The sequence below is a fragment of the Pan paniscus genome, chromosome 18 (assembly GCF_029289425.2).
Source record: "Pan paniscus chromosome 18, NHGRI_mPanPan1-v2.0_pri, whole genome shotgun sequence".
In the NCBI taxonomy this organism is placed as follows: Eukaryota; Metazoa; Chordata; class Mammalia; order Primates; family Hominidae; genus Pan; species Pan paniscus.
The window spans coordinates 16,448,891-16,464,887 of NC_073267.2; the positions used below are offsets into that span (position 1 = coordinate 16,448,891).

The 15,997-nt window shown below is 48.2% G+C and overlaps 1 protein-coding gene and 1 long non-coding RNA gene across 8 annotated transcripts in view; one reads left to right on the plus strand and one right to left on the minus strand.

Moving 5' to 3' along the window:
- LOC117977848 (uncharacterized) overlaps positions 1–12,642 on the minus strand; it is a 53,329-nt gene extending 40,687 nt beyond the window's left edge. The window contains exons 1-2 of the long non-coding RNA XR_008621322.2: positions 8,920–12,642; positions 7,887–7,991 (exon numbers count right to left, since the gene is read on the minus strand). This is a non-coding gene — a long non-coding RNA (uncharacterized LOC117977848). The remainder of the gene's footprint in view (positions 1–7,886; positions 7,992–8,919) is intronic.
- Positions 1–15,997, plus strand: part of ABCC1 (ATP binding cassette subfamily C member 1 (ABCC1 blood group)) — a 186,958-nt gene that overhangs the window by 153,287 nt on the left and 17,674 nt on the right. For all 7 annotated transcript variants that reach the window (XM_034950822.3, XM_034950824.4, XM_055099364.2 and 4 more), the window contains 4 exons: positions 2,069–2,276; positions 5,453–5,763; positions 12,649–12,848; positions 15,429–15,555. In XM_034950822.3, the coding sequence (XP_034806713.3) occupies positions 2,069–2,276; positions 5,453–5,763; positions 12,649–12,848; positions 15,429–15,555 (846 nt within the window). The remainder of the gene's footprint in view (positions 1–2,068; positions 2,277–5,452; positions 5,764–12,648; positions 12,849–15,428; positions 15,556–15,997) is intronic.

The window sequence follows — 15,997 nt, forward strand, 5'->3', positions numbered from 1 at the left end:
GGACTATAGGTGTGGACCACCACACCTAGCTAATTTTAAAATTTTTTGTAGAGACAGGGTCTTACTGTGTTTCCCAGGCTGGTCTCAAACTCCTGGGCTCAAGTGATTGTCCTGCCTTGGCCTCCCAAAGTGCTGGCATTATAGGTGTGAGCCACCGCACCCAGTCCAGATGATTTTTATGACCCAAAATTCAGCATGAAAAGCTTGAAATGACAATGAGCACAGACACGGGTAAAGATCCCTGGAATTTCTTGAAACCAAGTCAGGTGGTTTAGGTGGGGGCTGGCCTAAAGCAGATTGCCCTGTCTCTCATGTCAGGCAGCTAGACACATTTGTTTAGCCCCATGCTGGGCTCCACAGGGAATATACGAGGGAAAGAAACTCCAAACTTCACCTCCTGGAGCGAACTGGGCACTGGGAAGATGGGTGAGATGGTATTCTGTGCTCAGAGTGAAAAAGAGTTGGAGGAGGCTGGCCCAATTGTGGTGTTGAGGTGACATTTGGCCTTGGTTGCCAGGCAACATGTCACACGTTGCTTAAAACTCATTGGTGGCTTCTACTTTCTGTCAGTCTTGGCTAAAAGTTGGAATCCTGACCCGAGTCTCCCATGCCATGTGTGGTCTGACTGCGACCGGTTTTTCCAGCCTCTTGTTCCTTGCTGCCCCATGATCTCCTGGCTCCAGCCACCAGTGCCTTCTCTCAGTTCCCCAGATGCACTGTGTTCCCTCCTACCTCAGGGCCTTTGCACATGCTGGTTCTGCCACCTTTTTTCCACTTTCAGCTGGTTTAACTCCTTTTTTTTTTTTTTTTTTTTCCCCTGGAGGCAGTGTCTCCCTCTGTCACCCAGGCTGGTGTGCAGTAAGTTTGGCTTGGTGCAACCTCCACCTCCCGGCTTCAAGCGACTCTTGTGCCTCAGCCTACAGGCATGTGCCCCGACGCCTGACTAATTTTTGTATTTTTTGTAGAGGTGAGATTTCATCATGTTGGCCAGGCTGGTCTCGGATTCCTGACCTCAGGTGATCCACTTGCTGCCGCCCCTCAAAGTGCTGGGATTACAGGTGTGTGAGCCACGATGCCCAGCACTCTTTATTTTTTTTTATTTTTTAGAGACAGTCCCACTCTGTCACCCAGGCTGGAGTGCAGTGGCGCATTCTCGGCTCACTATAACCTCCGCCTCCTGGGTTCAAGCGATTCTCTTGCCTCAGCCTCCCGAGTAGCTGAGATGACATGTGCCTACCACCATGCCCAGCTAATTTTTGTATTTTAGTAGGGAAGGGGTTTCGCCATGTTGGTCAGGCTGGTCTCAAACTCCTGACCTCAGGTAATCCACCCGCCTCGGCCTACCGACGTGCTGGGATCACAGGCATGAGCCTCTGCGCCCAGCCTTGGTTTAACTCTTTAATGTCACTTCCTCGAAGAAAACCTCCCCCAATACCTCTCTAGACTGCATTAGGTCAGGATGTCCGATTTTATACTCACGTGGAATTGGGCACCGTTTACAGCCCTTCTCTGTGATGATGCATTTATCTGGGATGACTTTATGGGAGCCTATCTCACTACGCGACTGGAAGCTCCATGCATGAGGGCAGAGACCCTGAGTTTGTCTCTTTTTTTTGAGACGGAGTCTCACTCCGTCGCCCAGGCTGGAGTGCAGTGGGGCAATCTTGGCTCACTGCTTCTACCTCTGCCTTCTGGGTTTGAGGAATTCTCCTGCCTCAGCCTTCCAATTAGCTGGGATTACAGGTGCCGACCACACACCCGGCTAACTTTATATTTTTAATAGAGGCGGGATTTTGCCATATTGGCCAGGCTGGTCTCGAACTCTCTACCTCAGTTGATCTGCCCGCCTCAGCCTCCCAAAATGTTGGGATTACAGGTGTGAGCCACGGCGCCTGGCCCTCGACTTTGTTTACTGCTGACTTTGTTGAATAGCTAAAGGGGAGGGGTGTTCTACGTAGGAGCAAAGGCAGGCAGCTGGGTGGCGCAGTGCTGGTGAAGCCCCCGACCTTGTGGGGCTGGGGCTGGGTGCGTGCATGTGCTAAGCTGCCTTATCTCCTGTGATCTCCAGGTCAAGCTTTCCGTGTACTGGGACTACATGAAGGCCATCGGACTCTTCATCTCCTTTCTCAGCATCTTCCTTTTCATGTGTAACCATGTGTCCGCGCTGGCTTCCAACTATTGGCTCAGCCTCTGGACTGATGACCCCATCGTCAACGGGACTCAGGAGCACACGAAAGTCCGGCTGAGCGTCTATGGAGCCCTGGGCATTTCACAAGGTTGGTGCCACTGTCTCCCACCCCGCCTGATTTGGGCCCCTGTTGTGGCTTTGTCTAATTATAGAAATGGATCCTTAGAGTCCTCAGCGTTTTGTGGGAAGCCAAACCCAGAAAAATAGTAGCTGTCAGCTAGTAGACACTCAGATATTTGTAGAGTGGGTGTTTGAATGCTTTGTTCATATGGGCCTTGGTGGTAGACGGGAGGAGTGCTCCAGTGTGCCCATTTTACAGATGAGGACAGTTGAGAACAGAGGCCTCTGGAAGCACTGAGGGTTGGGAGGACCCCCTTGACCATGTTTGCTTTGTCACGGTGACAGAGCTTCCATGAGGTCTCATTTGCGGACTTTTGCCTGCTGACTGAGGGCGGAAATTGGCTTATACTAGTAATTCCCAATTATGGGCAGTGTTGTCCCTCAGGGATGTTTGACAATATCTGGAGATGCTTTTGGTTGTCAAAAGATTGAGAAACCCTGCTGTTGGCCAGGCATGGTGGCTCACACCTGTAATCCCACACTTTGGGAGGCTGAAGTCAAAGGATTGCTTGAGGCCAGATGTTCGAGACCAGCCTGGGCAACGTAGTGAGACCCTGTTTCTAGAAAAAATAGATAAACAAAATAAACTACAGGTCACGTGGTGGTATGCGCTTGTGGTCTCAGCGACTTGGGCAGCTGAGGTCACAAGATTGCTTGAGCCCAGGAGTTTGAGCCTACAGTTAGACCTATGATTGCACTACTGCCCTCCAGCCTGGGTGACAGAGCAAGACCCTGTCTCAAAAAATAAAACAAACAAACAAAAAACCCTGCTCTATACTGTTCTGTGTGGTCCTATGGGAGTCCTCAAATGCAGCAGCGTTGATAATAACAGCTGGCATTTAGTGAGCATTTACTTGGTGCTTGGATTTGTTCTAAACACTTCTACGTGTTTTAACTTATTGTATCCTTGCAGCAGTCCTGTGAGGTAGGAGTTAATATTTCCCTCATTTTGGAGATACAGAAATTGAGGCCCAGAGAGGTTGAGTCAGTTGCCAAAAGTCACACAGCTAATACATGGCAGCATTGGCATTGAACAAGGCAGACTGGCTCAGGAGCTCACGCTGTTATCCACTGTGCTATGCAGTATGAGAGCCATGTTTGCAAATACACATGTATGGTCCGTATGATATATACACAGTAAATGGATAGTCTTGACACATTTGAGCACTTCTGTATGCCAGGCACACTGCCAGGTGGGGACTTCACATTCGACAGTGCTCCGAGGTCAGCGTCATTGTCCCATTTTACAGATGAGGAAACTGAGAGATTCAGTGACCAGTAAGAGGTCCCATAGCTGGTAAGTGGCAGAGATGGGATTTGGCAACATTGACTCCAGAGCCTGTTGCTTGAGCCCCTGCCTATTGGGTGTCTTCCCGATTAAAGAGGCCGAGATTGAAGCCTCTCTGTTCCTAGGAAGCTGCTGCTCTGGAACACACAGTGCCCTCCTGTGGATTGTTTGAGAGACCACCAATGTCTCAGGATCTCCAGGAGGTGGCTTTGGGAAAACCCACCGGTAGCAGAGCACACATGGATTCCTTGAGTCTCTCAATCCCTCCCCTCCCCTTTCCTTGCCATTAGGGGAAAGGACTGTGGCCTACAAATTATAATTGAGGGAAGGTAGAGAACAGAGAGGGTGTGGTATTATCTGAACTCACACAGCAACAACGTCTGTTCCAGAGCTGTGCTGTCTGGTGTGGTAGTCACAAGACACAGGTGGCTATTTTAATTTCAACTGTTAAAATTAAATAAACGTTGGGCGCAGTAGCTCACGCCTGTAACCCCAACACTTTGAGAGGCCAAGGCGGGTGGATTGCTTAGTCCAGGGGTTCAAGACCAGCCTGGGCAACATGGCAAAACCCTGTTTCTACAAAAAATACAAAAATTTGCTGGGCGTGGTGGCGCATGCCTGTAATCCCTGCTACTCAGGAGGCTGAGGTGGGAGGATTGCTTGAGCCCAGGAGGTCGAGGCTGCAGTGAGCCGTGATCACAGCCCTGTACTCCATCCTGGGTGACAGGATGAGAGAGACCCCATCTCAAAAGAAAAATAAAATTAAAGATTTATTTGATTAGACTAGACACGTTTCAAGTGCTCAGTAGCCATCATTTCAGAAAATTATCTCAGATAGCACTGTTCTAAAACAGCGATCCCCAGCCTTTTTGGCACCAGGGACTGGTTTCATGGAAATGGTGGGTGGTGATTTCGGGATGAAACTGTTCCACCTTAGATCATCAGGCATTAGTTAGATTATCAGAAGAAGCGCACGGTCTAGGTCCCTTGCATGCACGGTTCACAATAGGGTTCGCACTGCTAGGAGGATCTAATGCCACCACTGAGCTCACAGGAGGCAGAGCTCAGGCGCTGATGCTCCGGAGGTGACCACCACTCACCTCCTGCCGTGGGGCCTGGTTCCTAACCGGTCATGAACTGCTGCCAATCTGTGGCCCCGGGGTTGGGGACCCCTGGTCTAGAAGAATATGGCATGTGGATTAAGAGCAGGCTGTCTGGATTAAAATCCCAGTTCTGCTTCTGCTAGGCACAGTATACTAAGGGCAAAGGCGTTCACCTATCTGGACTTCAGTTTTCTTATCTGTAAATTGGGTAGTAATAGAAGTTATTCAGAGTCATCATAAAAATTAGTTACATGTAAAACCCAGCACAGTGCTTAGCACATAGGAAGTACCCTCTGAATAATAGCTGCCATTATCATCATCATCATTATTACTATTTTTTTTTTTGAGGCGGAGTCTCATTCTGTCGCCCATGTTGGAGTGGAGTGGACGCAGTCTTGGCTCACTGCAACCTCCACCTCCCGGATTCAAGCGATTCCCTTGCCTCAGCCTCCCGAGTAGCTGGGATCATAGGCGCCAACCACCACGCCTGGCTAATTTTTGTATTTTTAGGAGAGACGGAGTTTCACTGTGTTGGCCAGGCTGGTCTCGATCTCCTGACCTCAAGTGATCCACCCACCTCGGCCTCCCAAAGTGCTGGGATTACAGGTGTGAGCCACCATGCCTGGCTCATCATTATTATTATTATTAGAAGTTGGGAGTCCAGGCCTGCCTCGTCCACATGGCCACTCCTCCCTGCAGTGCCTGGTCAGCTCCCTCTCTGCATTGTGGAGTTTTAACTCCGAGTGTCTGCAGGGATCGCCGTGTTTGGCTACTCCATGGCCGTGTCCATCGGGGGGATCTTGGCTTCCCGCTGTCTGCACGTGGACCTGCTGCACAGCATCCTGCGGTCACCCATGAGCTTCTTTGAGCGGACCCCCAGTGGGAACCTGGTGAACCGCTTCTCCAAGGAGCTGGACACAGTGGACTCCATGATCCCGGAGGTCATCAAGATGTTCATGGGCTCCCTGTTCAACGTCATTGGTGCCTGCATCGTTATCCTGCTGGCCACGCCCATCGCCGCCATCATCATCCCGCCCCTCGGCCTCATCTACTTCTTCGTCCAGGTAAGGGGTGAGGTCTTAGTGTTCGGGACAAGCCCTACTGTGCATTATATACCAGTGTTACCTAAAGCCTCGTTTTATCTTACCATGTCCCCAGTGTGGTGCTTTTGAAGCATGTAGATTTGTTTTTGTCAGTTTCGAATACCTAAATTGTTTTTTTGCTCACAATAACAAAATGCACTTTTTTGTGGAATGCACTTTTTTCCTAAGTTTTATTTTTCCACCTGTCAATTCAAAAAGGAAACAAAACCTATCACTATAAAGACAACTTCATTATTAAAATTTCTTTTTTTTTTTTTTTGAGACAGAGTCTAGCTGTGTCACCCAGGCTGAAGTGCAGTGGCACAATCCTGGCTTACTGCAACCTCCACCTCCCAGTTCAAGTGATTCCCCTGCCTCAGCCTCCTGAGTTAACAGGTGCGCACCACCACGGCCGGCTAATTTTTGTATTTTTAGTAGAGACGGGGTTTCACCAATGTTGGCCAGGCTTGTCTCAAACTCCTGAGCTCAGGTGATCCGCCCACCTCGACCTCCCCAAGTGTTGGGATTACAGGTGTGAGCCACTGCGTCCAGCCTAAAATTTCTTCAAGTATAAAATTCTTTAGTTCTTAAGCCTCCTGCAGGAGGCAGGAACTAAAGAAAAAACATGAATAATAGCAGCCTAAATAAGATAGACGTTTTCTTTTTCTCTGTCATAACAGAAACTTAGAGGTAGGCTGTTCAGGGCTGGTATTGCAGCTTCATGAGTTTAATATCCCAGATACCTGCTTTTATTTAAAAATTTAAAAAATCTTACCATATTTATACAAGCCTTTCATTCTTTCTTTTTTTTTTTTTTTTTTTGACATGGAGTCTCGCTCTGTCTCCCAGGCTGGAGTGCAGTGGTGTGATCTCGGCTCACTGCAAGCTCCACCTCTCAGGTTCACACCATTCTCCTGCCTCAGCCTCCCGAGTAGCTGGGACTACAGGCGCCCGCCACTACGCCTGGCTAATTTTTTTTTGTATTTTCAGTAGAGACGAGGTTTCACCGTGTTAGCCAGGATGGTCTCAATCTCCTGACCTCGTGATTCGCCTGCCTCAGCCTCCCAAAGTGCTGGGATTACAGGCGTGAGCCACTGTGCCAGGCCCCTTTCATTCTTAAGTTGGCCTCCTGGTCAAAGGTGGCTGCTGGAGCTCCAGCCATTATATCTATATTTCAGTCAGCGAGATCAAGGAAGGGAAGTAGGGCAAGGGAGCATATGGGTGCTGAATCAGCACTACTCCCTTATCTGCAGGCACACATTCTAAGACCCCCCCCCAATGGATGCCTTAAACTGCAGATAGTATTGAATCCTACATATCCTGTTTTTTTCTGTACATACATACCTATGATAAAGTTTAATTTATAAATTTGGCATAATAGATTAATAGCAGTAATTTATAATAATAAAATAGAACAATTATAACAATATGCCAGTATCACTACTTCTCCACATTAGAGGCGTTATTTTTATTACTTTTTTTTTTTGAGACAGAGTTTAGCTGTGTCCCTCAGGCTGGAGTGCAGTGATGGAATCTCGGCTCACTGCAACATCTGCCTCCCGGGTTCAAGTGATTCTCTTGCCTCAGCCTCCCAAGTAGCTGGGATTACAGGCATGCGCCACACCCAGCTAGTTTTTGTATTTTTAGTAGAGACGAGGTTTCACCATGTTGGCCAGGCTAGTCTCAAACTCTTGACGTCAAGTGATCCGCCCGCCTCAGCCTGCCAAAGTGCTGGGATTACAGGCATTGACCCACTGAGCCCAGCCAGGGGCATTATTGAGTAAATTCGGATTACTTACCCATAAGCACTGCAGTACAGTGGCAGTCAGTCTGATAACCAATATGGCTATTAAGTGACTAAACTGACAGGGAGGGTCTGCAGCATGGACCTGCTAGACAAAGGGATGATTCACACTGCGGATGGGACTGGGGGGGATTTCATCACACTACTCAGAAGGGTGCACAATTTAAAACTTACACATTATTTTTGGACCACAGTTGACCATGGATAACCGAAACCATGTGTGTTAGTTTGTCCTCATACTGCTATGAAGAAATACCCAATACTGGGTAATTTATTAAGGAAAGAGGTTTAATTGACTCACAGTTCCGCATGGCTGAGGAGGCCCTGGCAGAAGGAGAAGCAAACATGTCCTTCTTCACATGGCAGTAGGAAGAAGAATGAGAGCACCACGAAGTCGGGGAGCCCCCTTATAAAACCATCAGATCTTGTGAGAACTAACTCACTATCATGAGGGTTGGGGGAAACTGCCCCCACGATTCAGTTATCTCCACCTGGTCCCTCCCATGACACATGGGGATTAAGGGAACTACAATTCAAGATGAGATTTGGGTGGGGACACAGCCAAACCATATAACCATGGAAAGTGCAACCTTGGATTAGAGGGACACCTGTACATCTAATTGTCCAGAACTTAGTCACGGGACCACCTCTATTCACAAGGGACCCTGGAAAGTGCCGTGTTTCAGCTGGGCACATTGCACTTCCCAGCAAAAACTTTTAGTTGGGCCTAGGCACGGTGGCTCACGCCTGTAATCCTAGCCCTTTGGGAGGCCGAGGCGGGTGGATCACCTGAAGTCAGGAGTTCGAGAGCAGCCTGACCAATATGGTGAAACCCCGCCTCTACTAAAAATACAAAAATTAGCCAGGTGTGGTGGCATGTGCCTATAGTCCCAGCTACTCTGAAGGCTGAGACAGGAGAATTGCTTGAACCTGGGAGGTGGAGGTTGCAGTGAGCCAAGATTGCATCATTGCAATCCAGCCTGGGCAACAGAGTGATACTCTGTCTAAAAAAAAAATAAGAGAAGTTTCTGTTGGGAAAGGAGAGATTGTGTAGGCAGTCGTCTCTGCTGCATCCCTTCTGCAGAAACGGTTATATGTTCTTTGAACACATGTGGTTTCTTAGGATATCGCAGGATAGATCATGTTTTCAATTGACAGGTGGAGCATCTTGCTAAGTGGGAGAGCTGAGAGTGCAACCTCAAGTCTGTCCAATTCCAAAACTGCCGTTACCCCTAAAGGATTAACCGCAGCACAATTGCCAGTAGGGATGGGTTGTTTAGATGGGAGTATTCCAGCTGCAAAGCAAAACAAGAGTAAGAAACCATGAGGCTCACCATATCTCAAACCATGCTGCACAGCTGTTCAGGTGGCATCCAGGGGTCCTTGGTTTAATCATGCGGCCCCTGCGCCCCACCACACTGTGGCCCAATGATTGATGAGAATGAACAGTGATGGAATCAGAGAGAGTAGGTCCAGTTCCTGGAGTCTTGTTACATCCTCTTGAAATTGGTGCCAGCTTTTTTTTTTTTTTTTTTTTTTTTTGCATTTACCAAATATGTTATCTGTGTTCATACACCAGCTGGAAAATTTCCTGAAAGACCCAAAAAGAACAAAACAGGCCAAATGCAGTGTTGAAGGCAACTTAAATGTCTGCCAATAGCAGGACCTTAGGTACACCGTGGAGCCATGTGGCTTTGAGCAGGGATAATTAGAAGACTCAGCTGTTGGAGCACCCAGGATTTTTATTTTTCATCAACAAAGGAAATGATTTCAGCAAAGGACCAAGTTCTAGGTGCACTGTCGTTATCACTGAGATGAAATGCATAATGTGTGTGGGCAGGACTGGAAGGGAGGCAGATACATGAAAACCTCGTCTTTTTAAGGATTGAGATTATAGAATAGTAAATTTTTTAATGGCTTTTGGCTAAATTTACATTTATCCTCTCACTAGGCAGTCTCATTCCTAAGTGTATATTTTAAAAACAAAAAAGAGCAAAGGCAGTGCTTAGAATGTTCTCAGCATCTTGATTCATAATCGCCCAAACTGGAAACAGCTCAAATGTCCATTAACAGGACCGTGGAGAAATAAATTGTGATATAATTATACAATTTATGGTTGAGTAGTAAAAAGCAATGAAATGCTAATACACAACAATTTGGGTTTATCTCACAGATGTTATAGTGATCAAAAGAAGCCAGACGAAAAAGAGTAGGTACTGTGAGATTTCATTTATATGAAGTTCAGTCAGGTGCAGTGGCTCATGCCTTTAATCCCAGCCCTTTGGGAGGCCTAGACAGGAGGATTGCTTGGGCCCAGGAGTTCGAGACCAGCCTGAGCAACATGGGAAAACCTGGTCTCTACAGAAAATACAAAAATTAGCTGGGTGTGGTGGCGTGCACCTGTAGTCCCACGTGCTTGGGAGGCTGAGATGGAAGGGTCACTTGAGCCTCGGAGGTGGAGGTTGCAGTGAGCTGACATTGTGCCACTGCACTTCAGCCTTGGTGACAGGGCGAGTTGTCTCAAAAAAACATCAGATCGGCAGGGCAGGTGGATCGCTTGAGGTCAGGAGTTTGAGACCAGCCTGGCCAACATGGTGAAACCCCATCTCTACTAAAAATACAAAAATTAGCCAGGCACGGTGGTGGGCGCCTGCAATTCCAGCTACTTAGGAGGCTAAGGCAGGAGAATTGCTTAAACCTGGGAGGCAGAGGTTGCAATGAGCCGAGATTGTGCCACTGCACTCCAGCCAGGGTGACAGAGCGAGACTCTGTCTTAAAAAATAAAATAAGATCATTCCTGAACAAATATTCATCTCAGTTAGATTTTTCCAGTAAGTAAGGTTCAGAGGCAGTGGCAAGTGGAGGAAAGTGAACAGGTAACACACTTGAGAGCGATTTGCATCTGGATTGTTCAGAAAGCAAGCTGGTAAGAGAGGAAGGAGATGTGGTCCAGGGTAAGATGGGGCAGATCACCTGGGCCTTCAGCCATGCAGAGGGGTCTGGATTTCATGGGAGGCGGTGGGAACAGCTGGAGAAGAAATTATATCTGATCCACATTCCAGGAATTGGCAGAACAGCTATTCTGAGACTGCGTGGGGTTGTGCAGTGCCTGGGTTCACTTACAGAGCTTCTGGGGCCCCAGAAGACACTCCATCTGTGGGTTGCAATTAACGCCCGTGCCGCCACCCAGAAAGAAGCTGCCAACCACAGAGGCCTTGTAAAAGCCACCTGCTGCTATTGATGCTTTTTATTGGACTCTGCCCCAAAGCAGCCCAGTACACCTGGCCCAGGGCAGGATGCAGGGAGGCTGAGTTCCTAGCAACCCTTTGTTAGTTTTCCCAGCTCTCCTGTCGATAAGCAATTGTAGGCACCTTGTGGAGTCAGGAACCCCGGGCTCACCAGTTCCTTTTGCGTAGATGAGAAAAACCTAGGCTAGGAGAGCGCAGTGTCCTCACATGGCTGGTGCAGCCTCTGATCCACAGCTCCACAAAGCTTGCAGAAGGTGGTTGGCTTTTGTTCTGAATCTAACAAGACTTATCGGGAGGCTCTTGGTGCCTGGCACTGGCTGAATGCCCAGGTTGGGGGAGGCAGAGCAGATGAAGCATCTGCCCGCGAGGGTGGGTGGAGCTGCTTGTGAAACGTATCATCGTAGCCCGGGAGCTGGGACACTGAAGCCCGGAGAAGGTGCTCATGGAGGATGGGAAGGGCTTCCCGAGGAAGTGACATCTGTGCTCCCATCTGCTGGGTGATGAGGAATGGCCTGGACGGGATGGGCATAGTGGTGGAGGCAGGCGGCCTGTGTGCAGGGAAGGAAGGGGAGAGTTACAGGACGAGATGAGTTGAGGGAAGAAGCATGGTTGGCAACTCTTAACAGCGCTGGGAGGCCATTGAAGGAGGGGGGTGACGAGATTGACCCTATCCTCATGGGCATCTCAGCTGGGCTGAGTGTGCTGGAACCGGCCATTGCATGGACACAGTCACTCCTGAGGGGATGTGATCAACAGGCGGAATTCTGTCACTTAATGATAACAATAGTCACCAGCTAACTGAATGCTTACTGTTAGGTCAAACTGTATGAAACTGCTAATACTCATTTCTTATCTATAGAAACAGCCATTTCCTGTGGTTCAACCTAGTATTACCAGGCGCTGTGCTTAGTGACATCATGCGTATCTATATGATTTATGAAATAATGTGTCCACGCAAATACATATCACATATAAGACTGTAACTCTTACATGTCACCCTCACAATGACCCCGTGAAGCAAGCCTTGTTTTGTTTTGTTTGTTTTCTTAATAATTTTTTATTTTTGTAGAGATGGCATTTTGCCATGTGCCTGGGCTGGTCTCAGACTCCTGGCCTCAAGTGATCTCCCGCCTCTGCCTCCTGAAGTGCGGGTATTACAAGCATGAGCCACCCCACCCGGCCGAGCAAGCCGTGTTGTTCCCATTTTACAGATAAGGAAACTGAGGCTTACAGAAGTAAAGTGTTAGTCGTGTTTATATTGCCAGTCAGTAGTTGAGTCACGATTTGAACTGAGGTCTCGTTGACCTCAAAGCCTGTGCCGAAAACCACACTGCTGGTTCCAGAAAACCCTAGAGGTGAAAGGCTTCAGAGAGGCAGTACAGGGTAGAGGTTAGCACTTTGCAGCCCAGATGGCCTGGGTTTGAATCCCAGTTCTGCCCCTTGCTAGCCATGTGACCTTGGGGAGGAGATTAACTAGCTTCTTTGTGCCTTAGTTTAGCCATCACATACAGGAACGAGCACCTCAGGTTTTTTGTGAGGATTGAATGAACTGATGTTTGTAAAACTGCTTAGAACGATGCCTGGGGCTGTGGGCTTTGTATAAGCGTGAGCTATTATTGTCACTGTCCTTGTCATTGGTGGTGCTATTCCTGTGGTTCACCAGGTGAGTGGGCACCCCTGTGAGGGCAGCCCGGCTCTAACATTTTGCCTCCTGGAGGTATCGGTTACGTCTAGATGTTCTCCAGCACAGCCCTGCCCTGGGAGGATGGCAGGAGGGAACCTTCATCAACTCCCCGCGTCTGTTCTCTACCTCAGAGGTTCTACGTGGCTTCCTCCCGGCAGCTGAAGCGCCTCGAGTCGGTCAGCCGCTCCCCGGTCTATTCCCATTTCAACGAGACCTTGCTGGGGGTCAGCGTCATTCGAGCCTTCGAGGAGCAGGAGCGCTTCATCCACCAGAGTGACCTGAAGGTGGACGAGAACCAGAAGGCCTATTACCCCAGCATCGTGGCCAACAGGTGGGCATGGTGGGCCTGCAGGAGGGGGTGGAAGAGGCCGCCTTAGCACCTTGTCTCTTTGCCTCGATCTTTTCCTCACACCTTGAGCTGGGTATAAAGCCAAACCCCGGCCTTGCAGAAAGGATGGAGAGGCTTGATGAGCGCGGAGGACAGATGAATCATTAAGAGCAGACAGCGGCACTGTAGACATGCAGTGCCCGCGGCATTTAAGTGCAGGGACACAGCTCTTCTGGAGTCAGAAAGCCCTGCAAGTGCTTCCCGTTAACTGTCATCCTAGTGATGCAAGACTGCCAGCGACCGACTCTGCTATTGAGTATCTTCATACCGCTGTTCCCATCTGGGGGTGATCATGCACCCCTGGGTGATGTGTATCAGAAGCAATTTACTAATACTAAGCTAAACCATATGAGATTGTCATCTTGTGGGCCAGATGTCATGGCTCACGCCTGTAATCCCAGTACTTTGGGAGGCTGAGGCAGGAGGATCCATTGAGGCCAGAGATTCCAGGCCAGCCTGGGCAACATAGCAAGACCCCCATCTCTCTTAAAAAAAAAAAAAAAAAAGTAGCCCATCATGGTGGTGTGTGCCTGTAGTCCTAGCTTCTCGAGAGGCTGAGGCTGGAGGATCGTTTCAGCCCAGGAGTTCAAAGTTGCATTGAGCTATGATTACACCACTGCACTCCAGCCTGGGTGACAGAGTGAGACCCTGTCTCTGGAAAAACAAAAAAAGGAGATGGGGGTGGGAGATTGACATCTTGTGGATCACAGATAATAGCATCAATCCAAAAGAGGCAGAAGTTTGCTAATTATTTGCTGAATTTAGAGAAGTGTCCCTCTCACCCATTTTCATCCTTATAGACTTTTCTGAAAAAGTGACAGCACCCCAGAGGTGTCCCATAACCATTAGCCCGTCTTACACACTCTAATCCCATAGCGTAAGTCTGGGTGGGCTAACCCTGAATGATTAGAGACCTTGACTTCCCTTCAGAATTTTTAGGGAGTTTGTCACAATCTGGCTGTGTCTGTTGGAGTAGTGAGGATCAGTCACTTGGTTCATAAGGGCTGCAATGGAGAAAAGATCAACACCCCATCTTCCTAGAATGCTTTATATTTTAGAACATTAAAATAATAGTTCTAGTGCTATATGATATCATACGAAGCCTAGCTTTAAACAAATAAGATGGCCAGGCACGGTGGCTCACATCTGTAATCCCAGCACTTTGGGATGCCAAAGTGGGTGGATCACCTGAGGTCAGGAGTTCAAGACCAGCCTGGTCAACATGGCAAAATCCCATCTATATTAAAAATACAAAAAAATTAGCCGGGCATGATGGTGGGTGCCTGTACTTGGGAGGCTGAGGCAGGAGAATCACTTGAACCGAAGAGGCAGAGGTTGCAGTGAGCCAAGACCGCACCATTGCACTCCAGCCTGGGCAACGAGAGCGAAACTCTTATCTGAAGAAATAATAGAAGATAAGAGAAGAATAAAATAAAAAGTAAAATAAAATAGTTCTGATGGTACATGATACCATACTAAACCTAGCTTTAAACAAATAAGATGACCAGGCACATTGGTTGACACCTGTAATCCCAGCACTTTGGGTGGCCAAGGCAGGAGGGTCACTTGAGCCCAGCAGTTGGAGACCAGCCTGGGCACTCTAGGGAGACCCTGTCTCTAAAAACAAAACAAAAAACCAAAAACTTGCCAGGTGTGGTGGCATGGGCCTGTAGTCGCAGCTACTCAGGCTGAGGCAGGAGGATCACTGGAACTTGGAAGGTTGAGGCTGCAGTGAGCTGTGATCATGTCATCCACACTCCAGCCTGGATGGCAGAGTAAGACCCCATCTCAAAAAAACAAAATGACAGAAAACGTGATTTCTGTTTGTATTTTAAAGGGTAAAATAGTATATTTTAACACTTTGAAATGAAGAGTCTGGGTTTGGGAACATTACAATGATGTTTACTCGTACTAGTTACGCACTCCCCTCCCAGATCTGTCTCGTAACAAGAGACTGTTATTTTCTACTTGTTTTTAGCCAAAAGGCTGAGAAACGATGGTTATTTTAAATCCCTAGTGTCTCTTATAGTTGATGTCTTCTTAGTATTTAGGAATTTCCAGGCCATCTTTTTGTTGTTGTTAATGCACTATATGTGTGTGTGTGTGTATGTATGTGTGTGTGTGCGTGTGTGTGTATATATATATATATATATATGTGTGATTATAGGAGTGACCCACTACGCCCGGCCTATGTGTATGTATTTTAAAGGCTTCAATGAGAAAAAAGTTGGTTCTTAAAAAGGCAAGCTTCAGATTCCAGGGAAGATTGCCTCTGGAGAGCTCTGTTTTAATCCATGGGTTTGCCAGATTAATGAGGATTTACTGGCCTCGTGCCTTCGGCCCTCGCTACCCTGCGCCCATTGTGCATGTTTTGAAAAAGCAGTGCCAGGAAGGACTCTCTCTGGAACTATTGCGGAGTTACTTGAGTTAGCAAAGAATCCCCTTCCTCCCCCAAGAGCTGTAAGCCAAGTCTCTGTAGAGCTGACTCCATGCCTGTTTGTCTGCCTGTGTGTCTTGGCGCAGGTGGCTGGCCGTGCGGCTGGAGTGTGTGGGCAACTGCATCGTTCTGTTTGCTGCCCTGTTTGCGGTGATCTCCAGGCACAGCCTCAGCGCTGGCTTGGTGGGCCTCTCAGTGTCTTACTCATTGCAGGTAAGAGGGGATGCTCATGGCTGGATTATTAAAGTCTGTTAATGGGGGAGCCAGTTGTCCTTGGCTTTGGATTCCAGCTCCAACAGGAATGGGGGAGAGGAACTTGAGAGGTATGGAGTTTGAGGAGCAGGTACAGTGCTACAGTGCCTGGTGACCAACTAGAGCAGGAGACGGATTTGACATGTGGCCAGGATTTTCCCCATCAGTCACACAGATTCCTTAGTGGCCCAAGAGGATACTTCCAGGTATGAGGGGAATGCTTTTAAAGCTATGAATTTCCCTCTAAGAACTGCTTTAGCTGCATCTCACAAATGATGATACATTGTGTTTTCATATTGTCACCTGGCTAAAAATATTTTCCAGTTTCTTATTATGTGGCCCATGAGTTATTTTGGAAATGTGTGTGCTTAGGAGATGGCAATGTGGCAGGCCTGGGTGATGG